At 43.4% G+C, this 15,342-nt stretch overlaps 1 protein-coding gene across 6 annotated transcripts in view; it reads left to right on the top strand.

Moving 5' to 3' along the window:
* LOC135548887 (glutamate receptor 4) overlaps window positions 1-15,342 on the top strand; it is a 184,262-nt gene that overhangs the window by 156,331 nt on the left and 12,589 nt on the right. For 2 of the 6 annotated variants that reach the window (XM_064978952.1, XM_064978953.1), the window contains 4 exons: window positions 3,087-3,285; window positions 6,256-6,503; window positions 9,806-9,920; window positions 13,358-13,495. In XM_064978952.1, the coding sequence (XP_064835024.1) occupies window positions 3,087-3,285; window positions 6,256-6,503; window positions 9,806-9,920; window positions 13,358-13,495 (700 nt within the window). Of the gene's footprint in view, window positions 1-3,086; window positions 3,286-6,255; window positions 6,504-9,805; window positions 9,921-10,707; window positions 10,823-13,357; window positions 13,760-15,342 lie in introns of those variants that run through there. The other 4 variants (XM_064978956.1, XM_064978951.1, XM_064978954.1 and 1 more) reach the window with 4 other exon arrangements.

Below are 15,342 nucleotides of genomic sequence, written 5' to 3' on the forward strand. Positions count from 1 at the left end.
ACATCTTCATTTATTTAGGCTCCTCTCAAGGTCAACCTCACTGTGGCTCTCCTCTCACCGTCTCTGTCTCTGTATCAATCTCTATATCTCCGTCTTCTCTCTCTGTCCCCTCTCTCCCAACTTCTGCAGTTAGAGACACATTAATATACTCTACATATAGTTGAAGTCAGAAGTTTACATACACTTAGGTTAGAGTCATTAAAACTTGTTTTTCAACCACTCCACACATTTCTTGTTTAACAAACTATAGTGTTGGCAAGTCAGTTAGGACATCTACTTTGTTCATGACACAAGTAATTTTTCCAACAATTGTTTACAGGACAGATTATTTCACTTATAATTCACTGTATCACAATATTCCAAATGGACAATGACCCCAAGCATACTTCCAAAGTTGTGTCAAAATAGCTTAAGGAAAACAAAGTCAATGTATCGGACTGGCCATCACAAAGCCCTGACCTCAATCCTATAGAACATTTGTGGGCAGAACTGTAAAAGCGTGTGCGAGCAAGGAGGCCTACAAACCTGACTCAGTTACACCAGCTCTGTCAGGAGGAATGGGCCAAAATTCACCCAACTTATTGTTGGAATTTATTTTATTTATTTATTTTACCTTTATTTAACCAGGCAAGTCAGTTAAGAACAAATTCTTATTTTCAATGATGGCCTGGGAACAGTGGGTTAACTGCCTGTTCAGGGGCAGAACGACAGATTTGTACCTTGTCAGCTCGGGGGTTTGAACTCGCCACCTTCCGGTTACTAGTCCAACACTTGTGGAAGGCTACCTGAAACGTTTGACCCAAGTTAAACTATTTAAAGGCAATGCTACCAAATACTAATTGAGTGTATGTAAACTTCTGACCCACTGGGAATGTGATGAAGAAAATAAAAGCTGAAATAAATCATTCTCTCTAATATTATTCTGACATTTCACAGTCTCAAAATAAAGTGGTGCTCCTAAATTACCTAAGACAGGGAATTTTTACTAGGATTAAATGTCAGGAATTGTGAAACTAAGTTGAAATGTATTTGGCTAAGGTGAATGTAAACTTCCCACTTCAACTGTAGCTCTGCTATTATATTATGTACATCATATTGTACATCACATACTTTAATCTTAATTACCACAAACACACAACTCATGCAGACATCAAATAATGAAATGTATGTGTATGGTGAGACACTCGCACGCACATCCATGTAACAAGGATGTTAAACTGGTGCTGCCACTTGACCCTTTCTATCCTCCTTCCCCCTGTTGGCTCTGGCCCATCACCACGTCTGTCACCATGGATGAAAGTCACTGCAGTCACCTCAGATCAACGCAGACTGGGGAAAGTCCCCTAGCTCTCTGTCCTCAGGCACAGCTGCTGGCCTCTCGCTTCCAACGGGAGCAAACCTTACGAGAGGGAGGAGGAGAGAATGGAGCAGGAGATAAGGAGAGAAAGAAACAGGGAGACAGAAAGAAAAAGGATGAGATAAAACAAAATAAAGGGAGGATAAGAGACAGAGAGAGAGAAAAGTTGAGACCGAAAGCAAGAGTGCTTCCCCTGAAGTCCGTCTACCTTTTCAAGTCTTTCACACTGAAGCTGTGGATGAGAGAGAGAGAGAGAGAGAGAGAGAGAGAGAGAGAGAGAGAGAGAGAGAGAGAGAGAGAGAGAGAGAGAGAGAGAGAGAGAGAGAGAGAGAGAGAGAGAGAGAGAGAGAGAGAGAGAGAGAGAGAGAGAGAGAGAGAGAGAGAGAGAGAGAGAGAGAGAGAGAGAGAGAGAGAGAGTGTACAGTTAAACATGCTTTGCTGCTGCGGCTCTCGGGTTGGTGAGATCTTTGCTGTGTGTTGGGCAGGGTGTGTGTGTGTGTGCATGCACGTGTGAGATTGTGACTGAGACATTGGGACAAGTTGGTGGCAGGTGCCTGGGATAAGACTAGAAGGGGACACGGTGTGCCCTGTCCTAAGCGACAAAGAGAACAGCGGTAAGTGAGACACTATAGCATTGACTGAGGTGGAATCTGCCCTTTTTGACCCTTTTCACATTACTGAGCAGAGCTGGCCTGGGGGAACATCCACCATAGTCGCTGCATGCTGGAATGAAAGGTTCAGGTCGGCACGGTAGTGCCGGTTTGGTTCAGGTCTGCATGTGTGAAATAGCGTGAAAAGGCAATTAGTGTGATAAAACAACAGGAACTGAAGGGTTTTCATAGAGCCTCTCTCTGTGTGTTTGGTTCACGCCAAGGGGGGAGAGAGAATGTTGTTTGTTCACTCCAATGCACCATTTTGTTTGAGATTCTCCTCACGACCTTCCCCTGCTCACTCGAGAGTCGGTGAGTTATCTGTCTCCCGTGAGCCAACAAACAGGACGAGAACAGAGCTGAACAGAGGGAGCTCTGTGTGATGTCGTCAGCTCTTTTCATCCCACCAATAAACAGAGAGATAGAAAGAAAGAAAGAAAGAAAGAAAGAGAAAGAAAGAAAGAGAGAAAGAAAGAGGGACCACAGTGCACCACCTGGTTGACACACAAACGCATTGGGTTTTAATGAGCCACTCTGCCTTAAGGTGGATTTGAAAATGGGTTGGATGATAGTGTGCAGTCAGTGTCCTCTCAGAGCCTGTTATAAGTTCTTCTTTTTTTTAGATCTATAATTTTTGTGGGTTTTTATTTATTGAGAAAGGACAGTTAAGGGGAGGCAATAAAGATAGCGAGTCAGAAGGGCAGTGGACTGGATTTGAACCCATGCCAACTTTGGAATACATGTGGCAGGGTCAGCAGCTCTAACTGGTTTACCACACAGGTCACCTATAACGTTGTCTGTACTACTTGATGTAGTTTGTGGATTTGTGTTGATTCATAATTATTTTTTTGTTATTGATGAACTCTGCGCTCTATCACACCCCCCTACTCTTCTCACTCTTCTCTTTTCTCGCCATGCTCACCCTTCTCCTATTCCTTCACTCCTTCTCATTCTCACCTCCTGCTATGGCACCCTTATTCCTCTCCATCCTATCCTCCCTCCTTCTACCCGTCCTCTCCCTTCTCCCCTCCTCTCCCTCCTTTCCTCTCCTTCCTCCTCTTCCTCCCTCTCTTCCCCAGGTCTCTATCTGGGCGTATCGTGGGTGGTGTGTGGTGGTTCTTCACCCTCATCATCATCTCCTCCTACACGGCCAACCTGGCAGCTTTCCTCACAGTAGAGAGGATGGTGTCGCCCATTGAGAGTGCTGAAGACCTGGCAAAACAGACAGACATAGCCTACGGCACCCTAGACTCCGGCTCCACTAAAGAGTTTTTCAGGGTGAGTATAGTGCTGGACTGGATACAAGCTGTGTCTGAATTCTCATATTATGGCCTTGTCCTATTTCATAGACTATTTGTGTATGTAGGAATAAAATGTTTTAGCTAGTAGCTGCGTCGTTCCACGAAAAGTGCCTTTGATATTTTAAGAAATAATTGTGCACCAATATTGCATTTTAAAAGCCTGTTATATTTAATTAAGTGACTTTAATATAGACCACATGGAGAATTCAATTCATCTGATTTTTAATTTGAATAAAGGATATCTGAAGTGCCAAAATTCTGCATTTTGACATGTCCCTCCGTCAACCCTGTGTCACTTCTAGAAAGATTTCAACCACTTAATCCCTAAATGTATCTAAGTTTCACCATCATTAAAAAGTACTAGTTATTTTGTTGCTTTGGCAGTAATTTCTGCAGATTAGTGATTCATTTACGTCCCTCATTTTAAGGTCTACCCTGTTACGTGAATTTAACTATTTTATTAATATGGTGAAACTCTTCCTTTTAAAATAGTTCTTTCAAAAGCTGGTTCTTTTTGGCAATTTTCCGGTGGAAAACTGAGAGGGTCGAGCATTTCTTTTAATAACAAATAACTCATTTACAACTGTGACCTGGCCAAGATAAAGCCAAGCAGTGCGACAAAAACGTTACACATGGCATAAACAAGCATACAGTCAATAACACAATATATATATTTTTAAAGTCTATATGCAGTGTGTGCAAATGGCGTGAGGAGGTAAGGTAATAAATAGGCCATAGTAGCGAAGTAAAAACAATTTAGCAAATTGACACTGGAGTGATACATGTGCAGATGATAATGTGCAGGTAGAAATACTAGCGTGCAAAAGAGCAGAAAAGTAAATAAAAACAATATGGGGATGAGGTAGGTAGATTGGGTGGGCTATTTACAGATGGGATACAGCTGCAGCGATCGGTTAGCTGCTCAGATAGCTGATGTTTAAAGTTAGTGTTTAAATATAAGTCTCCAGCTTCATCGATTTTTGCAATTTGTTCCAGTCATTGGCAGCAGAGAACTGGAGGGAAAGGCGGCCAAAGAGGTGTTGGCTTTGGGGATGACCAGTGAGATACACCTGCTGGAGCACGTGCTACGTGTGAGTGTTGTTATCGTGACCAGTGAGCTGAGATAAGGCGGAGCTTTATCGAGCAAAGACTTATAGATGACCTGGAGCCAGTGGGTCTGGCGACGAATATGTAGCGAGGGCCAGCCGACTAGAGCAAACAGGTCGCAGTGGTGGATGGTATATGGGGCTATGGTGACAAAACGGATGGCACTGTGATAAACTGCATACAGTTTGCTGAGTAGAGTGTTGGAGTTTATTTTGTAAATGACATGGCCGAAGTCAAGGATTGGTAGGATAGTCAATTTTACTTGGGTATGTTTGGTGGCGTGAGTGAAGGATGCTTTGTTGCAAAATAGAAAGCTGATTATAGGTTTAATTTTGGATTGGAGATGTTTAATACGCAAAACACGTCAATCCTCTTAGAGAAAGAGAAATGTTTTATAAATGTCACCTCTCCACGGTTCCTAAACAATTTCAATGCAATTTTATGACTCAAAGAAGTGTCTTCAACAAGAAGGTACTTTTTTGAACTCTCCTGTGCCATGGAGGAATTAGAGCCAGCACACTTAATTTGGAATGCAACCCTGCATTCCCAACGTCACACAATTACTGGTATTGTTTGTACTGGTATTGTTTACGCAATTTAAAAAACGGTACATTATAAATCGCATTCTGGGTCAGGTGGGCATGATTTGAGTGCTTGTTCTATTGCCAACGTGACTAGCTAAGTTATTAAATACAATCGTTCAGTGTTAGGCTTTCACAAGGCAATTCAAAGAAACAGATGGTAATTTTGGTGTGCATAGAAGGGTAGCATGAGTGCATTCAGATGCATGTGCCCTGCAAATGTTCTTCTCTACTAACAAACATAGGCTCAATCTGTTCAGAACAACCCAGGTTACGGCGCCATGTCATCTTGTAACTGTACAGCAAACACTGATCATAAACATTGACACTGTATACGACGTGAGTTTTATGATATGGGAATGTGAAGTGTACATTTGGATTCACGGGTGTTTGGCTTGACATGGCATCATACCCTGGGTTGTTCTGCACAGAATGAGCCAGTGTTTGTTTATAGCGAAGAATGCACACGCACCTGAATGCACTCATGCCTCCTTTCGATGCGCACCAAAATGACGATCCGCTTCTTTGAATTGCCTTGTGAAAGCCTAACACTGTAAGATTGTATGACATCAAAGCTGTACTGATTATAATCCTCAACATCTCATCTTTCAAAATACATTGAGTCATCTTCATGTACAGCATTTCCCTCACACAGACAACAACAAATGTGCAATTTTCCGGGAAGGACGGGGTAATCTTCTTGTCACGCGCGCGGTGCTCAAGTTCAGAACAATTGTCAGTCAAAACCAATACAGCGCTGTGAAATGCAGAGCCAGAGCTCTGACGTCATGTACAGCATGTTACTGCACAGCCACTTCTTAGTTCCCAAACCGGAAATGTTCAACCCGTGGGTACGAATGTTAAGGGCTACCGTCTTGAGATGGGAAAACGTGTTTTTGTTATGAAGTTGAACATGTGCTCTTTATGACAGAAAGTTTCTTTTGACCAAGTTACACTTCTGAAAAGGCTCCGAATCGGTGGAACGACCCAGTTACTAGAAAGAAAAATATAGTATGAGAATCCAGGGTAAGTAGTACTGGACTGATCAGCTCTGACACACACAAACACACGCATGACACCATACTGGTCAGATCATTCAACTCGTTCACTTACAGTAACTGTTTTCAGTCGACTCTCTCCTCCACCAGTGACTCTGTACGTTAACCCCTCCATGTCCTCGTCTCTACTTGGCTGTGCTCTTTCTATGCTCTCTCCACCCTCCTCCACCCCTCCCCTGATCTGCCCCAAACCAACCACAGAGGTCAAAGATCGCAGTCTACGAGAAGATGTGGGGCTACATGAAGTCGGCCGAACCGACTGTGTTTACCAAGAACACCCAGGAGGGGGTTGTACGTGTGCGGAAGAGCAAAGGGAAGTACGCTTTCCTATTGGAGTCAACCATGAACGAGTACACGGAACAGCGGAAGCCCTGCGACACCATGAAGGTCGGCGGAAACCTGGACTCCAAAGGATACGGAGTGGCCACCCCCAAGGGTTCACTGTTAAGGTGGGTGGAGTGGTATAACAATATGTCCAAGCTGTGCGTGTTGTTATGTTATTCCACCTTCCCTGACGTGCTGCCTGAACATGTATAGTAACGCTCATATAACGCTCATCTAACACTTCTTTTTTTGTTCAGTTTGAGTTATGGTGAGTTTGGTTTGGGACAATTTTTTCATGTTCATGAAGGTATAGGTGTAGTGGCTTTTACATTTGTGTTTGGTGTGGTGTGGCATGCGGTCATGGCAACAGTTGGTGTTGTTGCAGCTCTACTTCCTTGTTGCCAGGTAATGTGTTGTTGCCGCTCTACTTCCTTGTTGCCAGGTAATGTGTGTGCAGCTTTATGTTGGTGTGCCAGTAGGAGTCAAAACAGCATGTTGATACGCCTTAATATTATTCTAAAGTATTACTATGACCAATGTTGCAGAATTCTGTTAACTTTCCCCAAATTCCTGGATTTCCTGCTTATTCCCCTCGGAATCTGTGAATATCACGAACTGGAATTTCTGGAAAACCTGGGAATTTGGGGAAAATTACTGGAATGTTGCAACCAAAACTGCATTACATAGCAATTGAGTGCTATTTGGGATACATAGTAAGTTTCATATGAGATGGTGGGATATCAGTGATGTGAATGCTCAGTCCTGTCTGACTTGGCTGGACTCTAGAGCTGATTTATACACAGTGGAATTTACAGGCCTGCCGAAAAATACAATATCATTCCCACTCACCACGGGGAGTTAGTTTCATTTCGCCAAAACTAGAAACTCTCATCTATCAAAAGAATGGGAGCAAGCTCATACTGAAAGGAATTGAAAAAATGTAATAGAGCCTAGATTGAGTGTGTGTGTGTCTGTGTGTGCGCACAGTACCAATGGTTGTCAAGATTGATATAAGGTCATAAACACGGTTCTGATAAATATAACAGCTGCATAATGGAGTGAGATACTCAACGCTATTAGGATAAACCAGATCTAAATCCACTGGATTATAGCAGTGTGTTTCAGCCATCATAACATCAACAGGAGAATGTGCTTTGTACAAGCAAGAGACATTTATTCATCTAGCAACAATTATGTGACAAGTGAACTAACACCCCACAAAAACAGGAAAATAATGGCTGGAAAGTGGGGAATACTGAGGTGGGCTGGGCACTTTGCTTGGAACACACACACACACACTATTGCCACTAAACTCATCTGAATCCAACTCCAATCCTGTAAATTCCACTGACGAGCTTCTCTAGAAGGCAACGACATGGGTTTGCAATGTAAACAACGACTGGTACTGATTTACCGACTGTTTTCAGCAAGAGGAGTCACTGACAGATCACAGTAGTTCCAGATGGCGGCCATTTTATTTTGTTAAATTATCGGTCGCGTTCCCCCGGCTCGGACGTTGCATGCATCAACCAATGATTGCGTGTCACGTCATCAACAGACAGATTGCTCTAACATACGATGTGGTTCGCTGATACTTTAAAATATCTATCCATCAATGTTCCCCCAAATTCTTTGGGCCACTGAGCAACTGTTAGGTCTTGTGAGCGAAACTTCCGAACACTGAGACCCTTACAGTTTTAGACAGTAGCCTATTGGCTATTTGAGCATAATGTAGGCCTACCAACAAAACCAATGGAGCGAATCCCATAATATTTTCACATGGAAATAGGTTTTGATTTTTTTGATGTTGCCTACAGTAGCCTCTATGTGGTGTTCAATGCAGGCCTATTGCATGAGACTTAAAAACGTTTTTACATTATGAAGTGCATGACATTAATTCATGATTTTTTACTTGGTCTGTAAGACTGTGGGCCAAATAGGTGACTGCACGTTGCATTGTCTTGTGTTGTATAATAATACAAAATAAAATCTATTATCATTGTCATACAGAGAATTAGACAATGTAGGCTACCCCTCTGCCAATAGGCTTATTTACATATTCAAGCCTGTCTCAAAATACATCACTGCCCCTTTAATTAAGACATACGTTTTTTACCTGACAAGCTTTTCAAACACAGATTGAAATGTAGCCTACACATTTAATGCCCTCGTTGAAAGCAGTAACTCCCCATTGCTGACCCATACGTATCTGTAAATTAGCTAATAACTCGCTAACTAGCAAAGAATATGAACAAATGTGCACAGGCGTGGCCCTGTGCTCTGATCTGAACTGATCTGAAAAGCACATTCACTCTGTCTACAACACAATCACAGACTCGTTCTTACAAAGTTAGATTTGTTTTGTTTTGTTGCATTGAAAAGAGGCTGATATAATGTTGATTCGATCACAGAAAAAACGTTGATCTATATCGTTGATCTATATCGTGCAAACTAATGGGGCGAACTCAGTGAAGTTCCGTCTCTTGTGTCTCTGCGCTGCTTCCTGGAGGAAGTGCGTGGTCAGTTTAGAGGGAACGTTGCTATCCAGGCGTTGTAAGATCGGGCATCAGCAATGCCTGGGCAGAGGAACCCGCCCACTATCTTCTGTCAGTCACTTCTGTGGTTGTCACCATGGAAACTCACAAATCAGCATGTAGAGCGGCTATGTCAGACTAAGCAGCTATTTCACAAGGCATTAACCCTAAAGTGACCATAAAGGTTAAACAAGGTGACGTTTAATTAAATTTTTCTTTTTTCTCATCAGCTTTTACTGAAATATTTATTTGAATAATGTTGCTGTCAGTTAAGCTACATTTCTGTCTCTCATTGTCTATATGTACCTGATATTCCTGAAGAATACAGGTGATATGCACTGAATGCACGTGGACAAATCTCTCTTGATGCAAGTTTTACTCCTGAATCAAAATATATATCAAAATGATGTTACTACACAATATTTTCCCTATGGGCACTACATAGGGAATAGGGTACTATTTTGGACACACAATATGTGCAATGGAGTTTAACCATCAATCAGGTAATGTACAGAAAAACAAAGGCCACAGGGATACGACCAAGGAAACAAATAGAGATTTAAGTTTAATTTACTTCAATTTAGTTTCCTTGGATCAAACTTTGAAGTGAACCAATTCCCAACGAGAGGTTTGTCCGTTCTGTAAATGAGGGTCCTATCTGTGAGGCAAATACTAACTTCCACTTAAGTCAATATGTGTCTCAAAGTGTCTTCAGTGGAAGTTATTGTTCACCTGTTTGTGTATAGAGGGAGGGAGTGAGGGTTTATTGTTACAGATAGAGCATTAACACACCCCTATGTCCCCCTTTATAATCCCCCCTTTCCCCCTCCTATCCCCAATTGGATGCTATCGACTCACCTTCACTCACCCAAATATGTTTTATCATTTTCAAGAAGCGCAGTTAACCTGGCAGTGTTAAAACTGAATGAACAAGGCCTGTTGGACAAATTGAAAAACAAGTGGTGGTACGACAAGGGAGAGTGTGGCAGCGGCGGAGGTGGCGAGAAGGTTAGCCATCCTTGTGTCAGCCCCATGCCGATTGGGTAAAACTGTTCTCGTGGTAACAGGTGCATCTGCCGGGGCGACACCCATCGTGTGACCAACAGTGGCGTTGTGACGTGCCACAGTGGCACATACTATAGTTCTGGACGAGTTGAGAGCGATTACTGTCAAACCACAAATATTCGCTTTTGGTAGATGTTAATATTGTTCACCTATTTGTAGCCTAAAGCTTAAGTGAATCATTTTTGAAGATACCTTGAAGTCAGTCACATTGTGTAGTCCCACTAAACACTACAATGTGAAGTTGTCCTTCACTTGAAAGAGATGTTCATCTCAACATGACTAACATAGTTAAAAAACGGATAAATATATATATTTTTAATTCTGTTTTTTTTATTTATTTGTTATTGTTGTTGACTTTGGTACAAAATTCAGCCAATAGTTGTAGCTTCACAGTAAAAGCCTCTGATTGGTTGTTGTGAGATAGGCCTCGGCAGTATGTGCCCGTTCCAGAAAGCGATGCAGTGGGGGCCCCATGTATATTTCTGTAGTGCTCAGCCCCTCAGGCACCCATGAACCAACCCCTTAGCCCCCTCTCCACTACCACGAGCACAGAGACATGTAAACCAATGGGGCCCCTGTCTCCGTCACTTTCAGCTGTTAAGTGCTCTGTATGGGCTCTTTACATTTTTGACTGAATAACATAAAATAACATGTCCTATGATGTTATTTATGTTATTTCCCCCCATGACCCCCTCCCCGACCCCTCGACCTCACACGTGCGGTTTCGAAGAACTCCAGTAAACCTAGCCGTGTTGAAACTGAGTGAATCAGGCGTCTTAGACAAGCTGAAAAACAAATGGTGGTACGATAAGGGCGAGTGTGGACCCACGGCCTCAGGAAGTAAGGTCAGTCTCCTGCAAGTCCTGGGACCACACCTCCTCACTGACTGTTCTGTCACACTGATGAACCCCACCGCAAACAGACAGATAGGCAGACAAGCATGGAGGCAGGCAGGTAGAAAGGCAGACAGGCAGATAGAGGCAGGCAGGTAGCCAGGCAGACGGATAGGGAGGCAGGAGAGCAGGCAGGCTGGCTGACATACACACATACACACACAAAGATAGGACAGAGAGAGACTTAAGGCGTAGCCTGAGGGATACAATATATCCCACCAGAAGGCAAGCTCACAATTCAGTGGTAGCAGCAGCACAGCAATGTATGAAATGGTGAGACCTGCAGGATCACATTGATATGGTTGTCACCTGTATCTGTGCCACACTTAGTAGTGTATACTTAGTAGTGCACTTAGCAGTGCATGTATTAAAGTTGTGCAGTTGTAATGTCACGGTAGATTATTAGTATCATAGAAGTAGAATGAGTGGAACAGGCATGGAACCTCTTACCTTGACTGGTAAACTCTATTATATTTCTATGAATAGTATGCCAGTCATTCTAGCCCACTCTAGATTGGTTCTCGTACGTTTATCCATTGGGCAATACTCAATCATGTAAAGAGAACTCCTGCCTCAACAAAGCAGCACCTTAGGGTCAAAAGTACTTGTCAAGTATATTTCCTTGTCATGTATAATTAAAAAGTAGATCTCAAGTTTTGAAGACTTGTTTGAAAGTCCTCTCCCACAATCCAATCAGCAGTAGATAAGATGCAAGGCAGCATTTTGTAAAATCTCAAACCTAAACAGATTCCTTTTGACAAGGAAGCCTCCCCTTTAGGAGCAGGCGTCTAACCTGAAAAGTGGGATATAAGAAACGTGAAAGAACTGCACCCTTTGTCTTAAATCACAGCGTCTAATTGCATAATGACTATAAGCAAAGATAACAGAGGGCTAGGGAGCTACTTGAGAGTGGAGACCAAGGACATTTTTAACTGAGTCATTTAGGCAGCTAGTGAATTTAGAATAATTGTTTTCCTCCTTAATTGCTGTAAAAATGTCATAGTCACACTTTATCAAGACATCATTAGATTGGTTGGCATGGGAACATCATGGTGAGATCAGCTGTAGCAGTAGCCACAGAGCTGAAAGCAAGAGCAGGTCTGAACTGGAAAGTGTGTATATATATGTGTGTGTGTGAGTTTGGCAAAGTGTGTTTGTTTTAGATTAGTCAACTATGTATTTGTGCACGTGTGTTGTGATGTGTAATATAATTGCCTGGTGCAGTGAATTTGGAAAGTATTCAGACCACTTGATATTTTTCACATTTTGTTAGCCTTATTCTAAAATTGATGAAATCATTATTTTCCTTCAACAACCTACACACAATACCCCAGAAACAGTTTAGATTTTTTTGAAATACTGAAATATCAGATTTCTGTAAATATGCAGACCCTACACTCAGTACTTTGTTGAATCACTTTTGGCAGCGATTACAGCCTTGAGTCTTCTTGTGTATGGCGCTTCAAGCTTGGCACACCTGTATTTGGGGAGTTTCTCCCATTCTTCTTTGCAGATCCTCTCACGCTCTATCAGGTTGGATGTGGAGCATTGCTGCGCAGCTAATTTCAGGTCTCTCCAGAGATTAAAGTCTGGGCTCTGGCTGGGCCACTCAAGGACATTCAGAGACTTGTCCTGAAACCACTCCTGCATTGTCTTGGCTGTGTGCTCAGGGTCGTTGTCCTGATGGAAGGTGAACCTTCGCCCCAGTCTGAGGTCCTGAGCACTCTGGAGCAGGTTTTCATCAAGGACCTCTACTTTGCTCCGTTCATCTTTGCCTCGATCCTGACTAGTCTCCCAGTTCCTGCCACTGAAAAATATCCCCACAGCATGATGCTGCCACCTCCATGCTTCACTGTAGGGATGGTGCCAGGTTTCCTCCAGACGTGTTGCTTGGCATTCAGGCCAAAGAGTTAAATCTTGGTTTCATCAGACCAGTTGAATCTTGTTTCTTATGGCCTGAGAGTACTTTAGGGGCCTTTTGGCGGGCTGTCGTGCCTTTTACTGAGAAGTGCCTTTTACTGAGAAGTGGCTTCCGTCTTGCCACTCTTCCATAAAGTCCTAATTGGTGGAGTGCTGCAGAAATGCTTGTATTTCTGGAAGGTTATCCCATCTCCACAGAGGAACTCTAGAGCTCGGGCAGGGCTCAATTTCGAGTCTCATAGCAAAGGGTCTGAATAGTTATGTAAATAAGGTATATCTGGTTTTGTTTTTTTATAAATTTGCAAACATTTATAGAAACCTGTATTCACATTCTCATTATGGGGTATTGTGTGTAGATTGCTGAGGAAATTGTTTTATTTAATCAATTTTAGAATAAGGCTATAACGTAACAAAATGTGGAAAAAGTCAAGGGGTCTGAATACTTTCCGAAGGCACTGTATATATGAGTTTGTGAGTATGTTTGCATGTGTGTGTGTTCTCAACCCCCCACCACAGCTACGTCTCTGATTGCCTGTCTGCACTGTGTCTCTCCTCCAACCGCCCCAGGACAAGTCGTCTCAGGCCCTGTCGTTGAGCAACGTGGCGGGGGTCTTCTATATCCTCGTGGGGGGCCTGGGCCTGGCCATGCTGGTGGCCCTCATTGAGTTCTGCTACAAGTCCCGGAACGAGGCCAAGCGAATGAAGGTGGAGGCACCGACGTCTGAACACCACCACCTCCCCCACCACCTCCCCCACCACTTAACCCCGAGCAGCCCCCACCCCAGCTGCTCCAACCCCAGAACAAGCCCTCAACCCAGTCACAGTCCAGGCTACAGTCCTGGCTATAGTCCCGGCCACAGCCCCAGCCCTTCCCCAAGCACCCAAAACTTAGCCACGTGTAGTGAGGTTTTCGACGGTTACGGAGGCAATGAGGATGTTAAGATATAATGCTGGTACAGGAATAGCCCCTTCCATCCCCCACCCACCCCTCTAGGCCCCCCTTCTATGGTACTGTAAGTTGAACCTCCCTTATTGGCCACTAGCTAGCTTGCCTTGCTGCTGATTGACTGTGTGGCAATGCTTCCTCTAATTCTTCTGCTTTGTGATTAGCTTGTTTGTGGTCATGTGACGTCCTTGTCTGTCTCCTGGCTTCCCAGTGGGGGCTTTAATATGGCCGCAGCCGCTATTGTCTGTTTGGCTGCAGACAATGGGCTCTATTTTAACAAACCTAACACAATGGTAAATCTTAGCGCTGGCGGTAGCATTATAGGTTCAGGGTTGTGCCAGAAATATTTTTGCTATTTTCACAAATTAATAATGGACACAGTAGCTGGTGGTGGCAAAAGCCTGGATTTTGATGAATAAACTAGTTGTAGGTCTTTCAAGGCGTGGCCCCTCACTTACCAATTAGAACAGGCTCCATATGTGGTTGCTTCAAGTTGTGTATTTATGGTCTTTTGTGTGTTGCATTGTCATCAACTCCAATTCAAATGTTAGTCCCTTTTAGCCTAGTTCGTTAAATATGTTTGCGGCCTTTGATATGGCATTATAGGACAAATTAATACAATAGTTTAGAGGAGCTTGTCTTTGGTTTTCGGACGAGGGGCACTCGTGGGTAACCTTCTTGAACAAGCAAAATGCAGATATGTAAATTGTGAACAATGAAAAAGCATTAGGGTTAAAGAAAAACGATGCTGCTTCACCAGCCTTGACCAAGAGGAAGGTAGGTTATGCTTGGTTTTTAATCAAAATGGGGGGAGCCAATCGTTTCTTATATTTCTAATACGAGATTCACCGGCACAAAAGGCACATCTTTTCTTCCATGGGCACTGTGAGCCATGGGCACTGTGAGCCATGGGCACTGTGAGCCATGGGCACTATGAGTCATGGGCACTATGAGTCATGGGCACTATGAGTCATGGGCACTGTGAGCCATGGGCACTGTGAGCCATGGGCACTGTGAGCCATGGGCACTATGAGTCATGGGCACTATGAGTCATGGGCACTGTGAGCCATGGGCACTGTGAGCCATGGGCACTGTGAGTCATGGGCACTGTGAGTCATGGGCACTGTGAGCCATGGGCACTGTGAGCCATGGGCACTGTGAGCCATGGGCACTGTGAGCCATGGGCACTGTGAGCCATGGGCACTGTGAGCCATGGGCACTGTGAGTCATGGGCACTGTGAGTCATGGCTGGATAGGCTGCGCTTCCACTCTGAAAATCCATGCCATTATCAACTGATTTACCATTAAGAACTGCTTTTTATAGGTCTTAAAACTACCCATTAGAGCTGCATGAAATTGTCACTTTTGCACTTGTTTTTAACCCTTTACTCTTGTGGAAATTGGCATATATGGATAGGGCTTCATTGAAATGTTTCTTCCAGAAGAAATATGGAAAGCATATGCATAACCATGGTAGCAATGAAAGGGAACAATTTGGAGATCATGGGAAAATGTTAGACTAAAGGTGAGAACAAAACAGTTTTCCTGACACAGGACTAAATCCAAATATTACGCTGTTGATTTTATGTGCGTTTTACATTTACTG

Source organism: Oncorhynchus masou, chromosome 11 (assembly GCF_036934945.1).
Source record: "Oncorhynchus masou masou isolate Uvic2021 chromosome 11, UVic_Omas_1.1, whole genome shotgun sequence".
In the NCBI taxonomy this organism is placed as follows: domain Eukaryota; kingdom Metazoa; phylum Chordata; class Actinopteri; order Salmoniformes; family Salmonidae; genus Oncorhynchus; species Oncorhynchus masou.